Here is a 12,791-nt window from a genome sequence, read left to right as displayed (position 1 = left end):
TACATTTCTGTATCAAAAATAATTTGGCACACGCTTCTTTTACATAATGTGAAAAGACCAAAGCATTACCTTTTCTTCAAAAATATGGCACTGTTATATTGAAGTTATAATCACCAAATAGTTCTTCAACTCTCTTTTAACACAAAGAGAAACTCTGAAGGGATCCATCATGGAACATATTAACACCTGTTACCAGCATATCCCTTCATCCAGATCAATTCCACTGTAAACAATAGCAATGGAAAGCCTTCGAACTGCCAAGATCTAGTCACCATTGGACACCAGCATAAAGATGGAATTGCTCCCTTGTTTATTCTTGTATTGGTTTTTTAGTAATGAGTACTTTAAATAAAAAATTACTGCCCATTGGCCTTATCATTCTCCTGGATTTCACACAACTCATGATTGATATAAGAAAAATTCTTAAAGTAATATAATTAGAGCTGGGCTTGACCAATAGGCACATTCACAGAAATTCCTTCCCTGTTAACAACCCATTAATAACACTGTACTAACACAGCCCTTCCACTGACCCATACGATCTTGTACTTTTCCCAGCAACCTGGCAGTTAGGATGGCTTATTTTACAGAATAGAAATGGAACAGAATTTCCAGTTTTAAAGACAATTGCAGGCTTGATTTCAAGTTATTCCACACATCCTTCCCTCAGTCCAATTCATACCTCAATATGGGATGCAACAGACCAATAAGGCAGTCTCAAGTCTCCCTGATAGCTACATCTGCGGGAGGTGTATCTAGCTGACCACGTTAGGGAACTGGAGCTGCAGCTGGATGACCTTCGGCTTATACAGGAGGATGAGGAGGTGATAGATAAAAGCTACAGGGAAGTAGCCACACCTAGGTTGCAGGAGGCAGGTAGCTGGGTGACTGTCAGGAGAGGGGAAGGGAGTAGGTAGATAGTGCAGAGTACCCCTGTGGCTGTTCCCCTCAATAACAGGTATACCACTTTGGATACTGTTGGGGGAGAATGACCTACCAGGCAAAAGCCACAGTGACCAGGTCTCTGGCACCGAGTCTGGCTCTGTGGCTCAGAAGGGAAGGGGGGAGAAGATAAGATATCTTTATTAGTCACATGTACATCAAAACACACAGTGAAATGCATCTTTTGTGTAGAGCGTTCTGGGGGCAGCCTGCAAGCGTCACCACGCTTCTGGCGCCAACGTAGCATGCCCACAACTTCCTAACCCGTACGTCTTTGGAATGTGGGAGGAAACAGAGCACCAGAGGAAACCCATGCACGAGAACATACAAACTCCTGACAGAGTGGCCGGAATTGAACCTGGGTCGCTGGCGCTGTAATAACGTTATGCTAACCACTACACTACCATGACTGTAAGTAATGTTTTTAATTTTAATTATTTTAATATAATTAAATCAATTTGAAACACATTTAAGATTGATATCAATAGATTAGAGAAATATGTAGATCTCAGAATTCATTGACCTGGAACCTAATCACTGCTCACGGCCTGCTCTCTCTCACTGGACAGTCACCAAATCCAGACCACCAGGCTGATTGATCCCACAGAGACACAAAGAGCAAATGTGGGGTCAAGTGCGAGCAGCAGGTTCCTGAAGTATTGTGTCCAATGTTGGTCTCCTTACCTACTTCCTAAACAGGAAGGGCAGCAAAGATTCAGCAGGTTGGATCAAGCACGGGTGGACCAGTATTTAAACTGAGGATATTTCTGCTCACGCCAGCTGATGGAGAGCAATAGTGATAGGGGACTCCTATAGGTAGGGGAGCAGGCAGGAGATTCTGTGGACGTGAAAGAGACTCCCAGATGGTATGTTGCCTCCCAGGTGCCAGGGTCAGGGACATCTCAGATGGAGTCCACAACATTCTAAAGGGGAAGGGTTAGCAGCCAGAAGCCATGGTATACATTGGTACAACGATGTAGGTAGGAAAAAGGATGTGGTCCTGAAAAGTGAATATGGGGAACTTGGTAGAAAGCTGAAAAGCAGGACCTCAAGGGTAGTAATCTCTGGATTGCTGCCTGTGCCAGAAGCCAGTGAGGGTAAGAATAGGTTGATATGTCAGATGAATGTGTGGCTGAGAAATTGGTGCAGGGGGCAGGGTTTCAGTTTTGTGCATCATTGGGATCTCTTCTGGGGAAGGTATGACCTGCACAAAAGGGACAGGTTACACCTGAACTGGAGGGGGACCAATATCCTTGCAGGCAGGTTTGCTAGAGCTGTTTTGGAGGGTTTAAACTAGTTTGGCAGGGGGATGGGAACCCGAGTGATAGGTCAGAGGATGGGGCAGTTGGTGTACAGGTTGATGTAGCATGGAGAGAGACGGTGAGGAAGAATAGGCAGTTGAAAGGGCAAAATTGCAGACAGTGGATGGGTTAAGTGTGTCTATTTTAATGCAAGTAGTATCAGGAACAAGGTTGATGGACTTAGAGCATGGATCAGTACATGGAACTATGATGTTGTGGCCATTACAGAGACTTGGCTGTCACATGGGCAGGAATGGTTGCTGGGTGTTCTGGAGTTTAAATGTTTCAAAATGGACAGGGAAGGAGGTAAAAGAGGTGGGGGGGTAGCATTGCTAATCAGGGATAGTATCACAGCTGCAGAAAGGGAAGACATCCTGGAGGGATTGTCTACTGAGTCAGTGTGGATGAAGGTCAGAAACAGTATTTAATTGGGGGAGGGGGAAATTATGATGCTATTAGGCAAGAACTTAGGAGGGTAAATTTGGAGCAGATGTACTCAGGGAAATGCACAATGGAAATGTGGAGGTTGCTTAGGGAGTACTTGCATGGGGTTCTGGATAAGTTTGTCCCATTGAAGCAGGAAGGATGGTAGGGTGAAAGAACCATGGTTGACAAGAGAGGTGGAATATCTAATGAAGAGGAAGAAAGAAGCTTACTTAAGGTTTAGGAAGCAAGGATCAAACAGGGCTCTAGAGTTACAGGGTAGCCAGAAAGGAGCTTAAGAATGGACTAGAAGGGGGCATGAGAAGGCCATGATGAGTTGGATTAAGGAAAACCCCAAGGCGTTCTACTTGTACGTGAAGAACAGGAGGATGACTAGAGTGAAGGTAGGACAGTTTAGGGATAGAGGAGGAAATATATGCCTGGAGTTGGAGGAGGTAGGGGAGGTCCTCAATGAATACAGTATTTACTTGTGAGAGAGACAACATTTGTGAAGGCAGCATAAAACAGGCTAATAAGCTAGCACATGTTGAGGAGGAGGATGTACTGGAACTTTTGAAAAACATTAGGATAGACAAATCCCTGGGGCTGGATGGGATATATCCCAGGATAATATGGGAAGTGAGGGAAGAGATTTCTGAGCCCTTGGCCATGATCTTTATGTCCTCACTGGCCACAGGAGTAGTACCAGATGAGTGGAGCATAGCAAATGTTATTCCTTTGTCCAAGAAAGGGAGTAGGAATAACCCTGGGAATTATAGTCCAGTGAGTCTTACTTCAGTGGTGGGCAACTTATTGGAAAAGATTCTTGAGCATTTGGAGAAGCATAGTCTGATTAGGGACAGTCAGCATGGCTTTGTAAGGGGCAGATCATGCCTAACGAGCCTGATTGAATTCTTTGAGCATGTGACAAAACACATTGATGAGGGAGAGTAATGCATGTGTTGTGAATGAACTTTAGTAAGGCATTTGATAAGGTTCCCCATGATAGGCTCATTCAGAAGGTCGGGAGGCATGGGATCCACGGAAACTTGGCTTGTCCACAGAAGACGGAGGGTGGTTATAGATGGAGCATATTCTGCCTGGGGGCTGGTGACCAGTGGTGTTCTGAGGAAGTGAAAGGGTGGGTTATTAAGTTTGCTGATGACAGGAAGGTTGGTGGTGTTGTGGATAGTGTAGAAGGTTGTTGAGGGTTACAACAGGACTTTGATAGGATGCAAAGCTGGGCTGAGAAGTGGCAGATGGCATTCAACCTGGAAAAGTGTGAAGTGAGTGATTCACTTTGGAAGGTTAAATTTGAAGGCAGAATACAAGGTTAATGGTAGGATTCTTAGCAGTGTGGAGGAACAGAGGGATCTTGGGGTCCAAGTCCATAGATCCTCAAAGATGCCACACAGGTCGATAGGGTTGTTAAGAAGGCAGATGGCGTGTTGGCCTTCGTTAGTCGGGGGATTGTGTTTAAGAGCTGGAGGTGACGTTGCAGCTCTATAAAACCCTGGTTAGACCACACTTAGAATATTGTGTTCAATTCTGGTCGCCTCACTATAGGAAGGATGAGGAAGCTTTAGAGAGGATGCAGAGAAGATTTACCAGGATACTACCAGGATTGGAAAGCACGTCTTATGAGGATAGGTTGAGCGAGTTAGGCTTTTTGCTTTGGAGAAAAGGAGGATGAGAGGTGACCTGATAGAGGTGTACAAGATGATAAGAGGCATAGATCGAGTGGACAGCCAGGGACTTTTCCCCAGGGCAGAAACAGCTAACATGAGGCGCATAATTTTAAGGTGATTGGAGGAAAGTATAGGATGGATATCAGAGGCAAGTTTTTTTTTAAAGATGCAGAGAGTGGTGGTTTCATGGAACGCACTGCCAGGGGTGCTGGTAGAGGCAGATACACTGGGGACATTTAAGAGACTCTTAGATAGGCACATGGATGATGGAGAAATGGAGGGCTGTGTGGGAGGGAATGGTTACATTGACCTTAAGGGTAGTTTAAAAGGTTGGCACAACATCATGGGCCAAAGGGCCTGTACTGTGCTGTAATGTCCTATGTTCTAAGTATCAATACCTTGAACAGATATACTGCAGTAACACCATTTAACTTACAGATGCTTATTGAAATATGTATTTGTAGAATAAAAATGTGTGATGCAAACTGGACAAGTTATTTACATTTTTAATGGTTTAAATTGCAATAGAATCCCAAGCTATAAGAGCCACGTTTAACCTGTGGTTTAAGGTGGAATTCAAAATTAGATTATTTTTCAGTTGTGAGGAAAATCAGTACACTCTTGCAGAAAGTCGGAATGACCTCAAGTTAAGGAAGAGTCAAGTTTCCCTCATAGTAACTGATGAGCCCAAAACAAATACCTTGTATGACTAAACTGCAAAGAGGTTTACATTTGAAAGTCAACCAAAGTAAGAGATTTGCATTCAAAACTCAAAGTACGAGAGGAAGTAAATACAAATTAAAATGCTTTATACTGTGTAGGCATATTTGAATTTTATACAATTTTTTGAAACTGAATGTCCAAACTGCATTAGCACAAATAAAATACCTGAACAAAGATAACATTCAGGAAACATAGCTGTGCCTCTTACCAAGTAGGTCTTGGTCGACTCAAGTAATCTTGTATAGAAGGTCCTGATGATGGAGCAGGACCACGAGCTCTTGCAAGAGCTACTGGATTAACAAAGGCCTAAAAGGAAAAAAAGATAATTGGAGCAAGAATTTACGAGCATTATAAAACCGTTACCTAGCCATCTGCTCATCCAGAACTAGAGGGGTAGGGAGGAAGGAAAGCATTTTTTGTCCATGCAATCTGTGTTGTTGATCTAGTCATCTTTTAAACAAAAATACAGTCCTTAACTTCATTCATGGGGTTCCCTCCAACAACAAAATCATTACTGAAGGAAACTTATTCACAAATGCTGCAGGAAACATTAAGACTCTTTTAGAAATGGTTTTCCCTCCTCTATGATGGTTAAAAGTCACTGTCATAGCACAGTGAATGTCCACAGATAGAAGGGCGAGATCCACAAATGCCTAATAGTTTTGAATTTATTTTTCCAACGTCACAAAAAAAACAACTATCATTAATGGGGCAGTGAGTGCAAGACAACATCTTCCTCCACATGAGAGCATGACTATTAAATCTTCATAAGCAGATGAGAAATTATGACTGAAACTCCAAAACTTGAGGCACAATTTAATTGTAATGCCATTTAATATACTGCCCAGGGTAAGTGTACTTTTGGTGAAACTGTTATACCAGCGAATATCTATTCAACAAAGTACAACTTGTGCATCCAATCAGGATGCCATAACTCAAAAGTAGCAGCCACACCTTTAGTCTCTGAAGCCCCACCCACCACCACATGGTGACCTGAAGGGGTGCTTTTGCTGAAGACTCTTAATGAACCTTAAATTAGAATGGTAGCTTGACTTTGCACTGATTGGTAGGCTGTCCCAGCTGTTTGAAAAGGCCACATACATTCTCTTTAGCCAAGGAGGAACCACCTTCCAATACACGTGTCTCTTGGGTGACAGCAGAACAACGTGCTGTTAGGATTGCCAGCAGTCACATTTTACAGGACTTCTATTTCTGCTGTATGTCTTTGATATCCGATGCCAATTTTCCTGCAAAGCCCACAGAGGCCATGGGACATAATCAGGTATTCCCAGAACAGCAATGACTACTCCCAGTTATCCCTGAACCTCTGATGTATGCTGATTGGGAGGAGTACAATAGAGACTGGGGCTCACAATGAGGCCAAACCACCCCCCACCCATTGTCTGCCTCATATCCAGGATTCAGCCAATGCCAGTCTGGGCACCAGGGTCAGTGACAATAAATGAGCTTTTACAGACCTAATGATACTTTGAAATGACCACCCCTTCTCAGCCTCCCTTCCGCAGTCAAGAGGAAATTATCTCGCTTCCTGACTTAGGAAGGGAATATTTGCCTTTGAAATTAAAGTGCTAAAACTATCTATGTATTTCAGAATTTTGTATATTTTCCCCCCAAAAAGAAAATGAGAGTGGAAATGGGATTGAGAATTAAAGTGGCAGGCAACGGGAAGCTCAGCATTGTCCATGCCGACTGAATGCAGGCATTCTGCAAAGCAATCTCCCAATCTACATTTGTTTTTTCCCCGATGTAGAGGAGACCACAATGTGAACACTGAATGTAGTACACTAGATTGAAAGAAGTGCAAGTGAATTGCTGCTTCAAGTGTAAAAAATGCTTGGGTCCCTGGACAGTGGGAAGTGAAGAGGTGAAAGCACAAGTGTTGCAAGGGGAAAGTGCCATAAGTGGGGAAAGGAAGAGTGGACAAGGGAGTCATGAAGGGAACGGTACTTGTGAAATGGTGAAAGGAGATGGTGTGACCAGTGGTGGAATCTTTGAAGGTGGCAGAAATTGCAGAGAATGACCTGTCGGATGTGGGGGCTGGTAGGGTGTTTCGTTCCCCTTTTAGAATTGTGCCTAATAAACTTGGTTTGAGCTCGTAATCCAAAATGCATTTGGGAAATTTAACAATAGGCCAACCCTGACATGCTACAACCAACCAGAATTTACTTTCAATTCCATGAGCTTAATTTTAAGTCTGTTTTGTGGAATCCCAACTTTTGGAAGTACATATTAAATGACAGTCATAGTTTAACAATTCAGTTAGATCTGTTAGACATAATCTACCAATTAATTTCCAGATCAGAATTTCTCTAATCAGTTTAAATTTTTCACTTGCTGCAATTTTTAAATTGGGAATTCCACGATTTTTCTCCACAAGAGGAAAGTGATGAAATGAGAGCTTGGATAAGTACGTGGGACTATAATATTGTGGCTCTTGCAGAGACTTGGCAGTCACCAAGGCAGGAATGGATATTGAATATTCCTGGATTTCAGTGTTTTAAAAGGAATTGGGGGGGGGGGTGGGGGGGAAGAAGAGGAGCGGGGTGGTGTTACTGGTCAGGGATACTATTATAGCTGCAGAAAGGGTTGATAATGTAGAAGGATCCTCTCTAGTCAGTATGGGTGGAAGTTAGGAACAAGAAAGGAGTAGTTACTCTACTGGGAGTATTCTTTTGGTCCCCAGGTAGCAGGAGGGATACTGAGCAGATTGGGAGGCAGAATTTGGAAATGTGCAAGAATAACAGGGTGGTTATCATGGGAGACTTCAACTTCCCAAATATTGATTGGCACCTGCTTAGTACCAAAGGTTTAGACGGGGCAGAGTATGTTAAGTGTGTCCAGGACGGATTCCTGTCACAGTATGTTGACAGGCCGACTCGAGGGAATGCCATATTAGATCAAGTATTAGGTAATGAATCGGGTCAGGTGACAGATCTATCGGTGGGTGAGCATTTGGGGGACAGTGACCACTGCTCCCTAACCTTTAGCATTGTCATGGACAAGGATAGGAGCAGAGAGGACAGGAAGATACTTAATTGGGGAAGGGCAAATTATGAAGCTATAAGGCTAGAACTTGCTAGAGTAAATTGGGATGACATTTTTGAAGGGAAATGTACTATGGAGATGTGGTCGTTGTTCAGGGATCTCTTATAGGATGTTAGGGATAAATTTGTCCCGGTGAGGCAGAGAAAGAATGGCAGGGTGAAGGAACCATAGGTGACAAGAGGTGGAACAACTAGCTAGGAGGAAGGCGGCAGCATACATAAGGTGTAGGCAGCAAGGATCAGATAGGACTCATAAGGAATATAGGGTAGCAAGGAAGGAAGTAAGGAACTTAAGAAGGGGCTGAGGAGAGCAAGAAGGGGACATGAAAAGGCCTTGGCGAGTAGGGTTAAGGAAAATCCCAAGGCTTATTTCACTTACGTGAAGAGCAGAAGGATGGCTAGAGTGAAGGTAGGATCGATTAGAGACAAAGGTGGGAGGATGTGCCTGGAAGCGGGTGAGGTCCTCAATGAATACTTCTCTTCAGTATTCACCAAGGAGAGGGGCCTTGATGACGCTGAGGACAGTGTTGGTAAGGTTAAGGTTCTAGAGCATGTAGATATCAAGAGAGAGGATGTGTTGGAGCTGTTAGAAAATATTAGGACAGATAAGTCCCCGGGGCCTGATGGAATATTCCCCAGGTTGCTCCGCAAGGCAAGGGGGGAGATTGCTGAACCGTTGGCTAGGGTCTTCGAGTCCTTGTTGTCCACAGGAATGGTACCGGAGGATTGGAGGGTGGCAAATGTTGTGCCCTTATTCAGAAAAGGTAGTAGGGATAGTCCAGGGAATTACAGACCAGTGAGCCTTACGTCTGTGGTGGGTAAGCTGCTAGAAAGGATTCTTAGAGATAGGATCTATGAGCATTTAGAGAAACATGGTCTGATTAGGGACAGCCAGCATGGCTTTGTGAAGGGAAGATCATGTCTCACAAGCCTGATAGGATTCTTTGAGGAGGTGACCAGCCAGATTGACAAGGGTAGTGCAGTAGATGTGTCTACATGGATTTTAGTAAGGCGTTTGACAAAGTTCCACATAGTAGGTTTCTTCAGAAGGTCAGAGGGCATGGGATCCAGGGAGGCTTGGCCGTGTGGATTCAGAATTAGCTTGCCTGTACAAAGCAGAGGGTTGTGGTGGAGGGAGTGCATTCAGATTGGAGGGCCGTGACTAGCGGTGTCCCACAAGGATCAGTTCTGGGACCTCTACTTTTCGTGATATTTATTAATGACTTGGATGAGGGGGTGGAAGGGTGGGTTAGCAAGTTTGCAGACCACACAGAGGTCAGTGGTATTGTGAATAGTGTGGAGGACTGTCAAAGATTGCAGAGGGATATTGATAGGATGCAGAGCTGGGCTGACAAGTGGCAGATGGAGTTCAATCTGGAGAAGTGTGAGGTGGTACACTTTGGAAGGACAAACTCCAATGTGGAGTACAAGGTTAATGGCAGGATTCTGGGTACTCTGGAGGAGCAGAAGGATCTGGGGGTTCACATCCACAGATCACTGAAAGTTGCCTCACAGGTGGATAGAGTAGTTAAGAAAGCTTATGGGATGGAAGCTTTCATAAGTCGTGGGATCAAGTTTAAGAGCCGCGAGGTAATGATGCAGCTCTACAAAACTCTGGTTAGACCACACTTAGAGTACTGTGTCCAGTTCTGGTCACCTCATTATAGGAAGGATGTGGAAGCATTGGAAAGGTTGCAGAGGAGATTTACCAGGATGCTGCCTGGTTTGGAGGGTATGGATTATGAGGAGAGACTAAGGGAGCTAGGGCTTTACTCTTTGGAGAGGAGGAGGATGAGAGGAGACATGATAGAGGTATACAAAATATTAAGAGGAATAGATAGAGTAGACAGCCAGCGCCTCTTTCCCAGGGCACCAATGCTCAATACAAGAGGGCATGCCTTTAAAGTAATAGGTGGGAAGTTCAAGGGAGATAGGGGGAGGTTTTTTTTAAAACCCAGAGAGTGGTTGGTGCATGGAATGCGCTGCCTGGGGTGGTGGTGGAGGCAAGTACGTTGGTCCAGTTCAAGAGATTGTTAGATAAGCATATGAAGGAATTTAAAATAGGGGGATATGTGGAAGGAAGGGGTTACCTAGTCTTTGGTGTGGTTTAAAGGTCGGCACAACATGTTGTGCCGAAGGGCCTGTATTGCTCTATGGTTTAAGAGTCTAATTTTCCTTCAACTTTTATAAATAATTGTTACATTTGTAATTCCTCTATCTATAAAAAAAAGGGACAACTTAAATCGAGAGCACTTTGGCGAAGTATTGCTAAAGCATCTCATTTCCATTGCAATTTACTGCTAAAAGAAAATTCCTCACATTGTAAAGCTTCTATGTTCTGTTCCCTTCATACAGATTCTATACCGTTAATATTAATTTAAACCCTCCCAACTACTTTTGAACTTCAGGGTATTTGCTCTACTACAGTACACATACAGAATAAATACATTTTGTTTAATTGTACAGCCATTTTGTCTCGTTTATTTATTCTAATACATCAATACTCCTGCCAACATATTGCTCCTCACTGTTCTTTTAAGAACATACACTCACATTATAATTATTCTCCTTTTATTTCTATCCTGTAATCGGGGATGTCAACCTGCCTTTCTTTGCCTTATTTCAGTCACACTTCAGTGATAGCTATTCATATTTCAATTTGCCTGTGTATCCTCCGCTCATTTGGCTCACATACCAATGGAAATAGTTCAGTAAACACCTTGAAGTACTGTCAAACTCATTACCTATTTCCTGTTCTATTTCCATTCCTATTCCAATTATGCTATTCCCCAATAGCACTAGGAAAACAACACATTATACTATTGTGTTCTGTTTTATTTAAGTGCAACCCATCCAACTTGTATAGGTCCAACCTCCCCCAGATCTCATACCAATATCCAGGGAACCAAAGCCCCCCTCTCCACTAACATGCTGTGCATTCATTCACATTACTTTTCTCCTTCTGTATTCACTAGCAACTGTCACCAATATTAATCCTCCACAGGTGCTGCCAGATTCAAGTGTTTCCAGTTTTTTCTTCTAATTTTACTTCCAATGCTTTCCACCATATGCAGATTTTTAAAAAATAAATTTTCACGAATTAGTAATAAACCTGAACCCTTATAATTTTTTTTAAAAACATTCTTCCTAGTTCCTTAAAATCTGCAAGATTTCAGGCTATTTCTGTTGGTACTAATATCAAATACTGTAACGGATAAACAACCAGTTCAGTGACATCCCAGGGAGACAGCACCATGTTGTACAATCATACCCGCTTCTTTCCTCTCCCGAAAACCAAACGCGCTGCCACCACAGCTTTTCCCCTCTCTCTCAACACTGACGCCAAGGTCCTCACCAGAAGAGCCACCCCCACCACAGGTATTACCCTCCCCCGCTAACCGGTATCAGCCAATACCCTGGCCCTGTCCAGTGACGGGAGACTCGCTCCGGGGGAGAGCCTCCGAGCCGGGACGTCGACTGTTGTCCCCTTGGGTCGAGTTATTCCAACCTCCCCGCTGGTTTCACAGCCCGGCGCCTGGTGGTGTGTGTTTCCCACTGACAGCCTCTACAGTTAACGCAGGGACCGGGGTCAGACGGGCCTCCCACCCTCACCTACCCCTCACTCCTCAGCCTTCACCCGGGGCCCTCCTTCTCCTCCTCCCTACCCCTCCCCCCCTACCCCAGGCCTCCGCCCGGGGCCCCCCTCCTCCTCCTCCTCCTCCTCCACCACCTCCCCCCCTCCCCGCGGGCCTGGGGCCCTCCTCCTCCTCCCCCCCCCCACCCCTCACCCCACCTACCCCAGGCCTCCGCCCGGGGCCCTCCTCCAACACCACCTCCCCCCCTCCCCACGGGCCTGGGGCCCTCCCCCTCCCCCTCCCCCTCCTCCTCCTCCTCCTCCTCCCCCCCTCCCCGCGGGCCTGGGGCCCTCCTCCTCCTCCTCCTCCTCCCCCCCCCTCCCCCAGGCCTCCGCCCAGGGCCCTCCCCCTCCTCCTCCTCCTCCTCCCCCCCTCCCCGCGGGCCTGGGGCCCTCCTCCTCCCCTCCCCCAGGCCTCCGCCCGGGGCCCTCCTCCAACACCACCTCCCCCCCTCCCCGCGGGCCCGGGGCCCTCCTCCACCTCCTGCTCCTCCCTCATCCCAACCCTCCACTCCACCCCTACCCTCAGGCCTCCGCCCGGGGCCCTCCCTCGCGGCGCACCCCCACCGCCTGGGTCCTGCCGCTCAGCGGCCCGGCCCGGCCCGGCCCGGACACTCACCACTCGGTTGTCCCGCTTCCCCATCTCCCCCCCGACACCGGCGCCGCCGCCTCGGCTCCACCGCGCCTGCGCGGACCGGCCGCATCTCCTTAAAGGGGAACCGCCCGTCGGAGCGGCTCCACCGCGCCTGCGCGGCGCCGGCCTCACCGCGTCCGCATGTGTGACGTCGCCCGCCCCGCGACCGGAGCGCGCCCCCGCCCCCAGGCGCGCCCCCGGTCTCCGCAGGCGCGCCTCCCCCACCTCCGGTCTCAGGCGCGGCCCCGCCGCCGCTGCGAGGGTCCGGCCGCTCAGGCACTGGGTCCGCCGGGATCTGCTCGGGGGAGGGGGGGGAGCCGCTGGTCCGGGGGAAGGGGGAGGGGAGGGGAAGGGGGAGGGGAGGGGAAGGGGGAGGGGAGG

At 46.6% G+C, this 12,791-nt stretch overlaps 1 protein-coding gene across 1 annotated transcript in view; it reads right to left on the bottom strand.

The window, feature by feature from the left end:
• Positions 1-12,536, bottom strand: part of fam133b (family with sequence similarity 133 member B) — a 40,340-nt gene extending 27,804 nt beyond the window's left edge. The window contains exons 1-2 of the mRNA XM_052016065.1: positions 12,396-12,536; positions 5,286-5,383 (exon numbers count right to left, since the gene is read on the bottom strand). Of these exons, the coding sequence (XP_051872025.1) occupies positions 5,286-5,383; positions 12,396-12,419 (122 nt within the window). The 5' untranslated portion in view covers positions 12,420-12,536. The remainder of the gene's footprint in view (positions 1-5,285; positions 5,384-12,395) is intronic.
• Between the last annotated feature and the right edge of the window lie 255 nt (positions 12,537-12,791).

This window comes from Pristis pectinata, chromosome 5 (assembly GCF_009764475.1).
Source record: "Pristis pectinata isolate sPriPec2 chromosome 5, sPriPec2.1.pri, whole genome shotgun sequence".
In the NCBI taxonomy this organism is placed as follows: domain Eukaryota; kingdom Metazoa; phylum Chordata; class Chondrichthyes; order Rhinopristiformes; family Pristidae; genus Pristis; species Pristis pectinata.
This window is presented reverse-complemented; position numbering and strand designations above follow the sequence as displayed.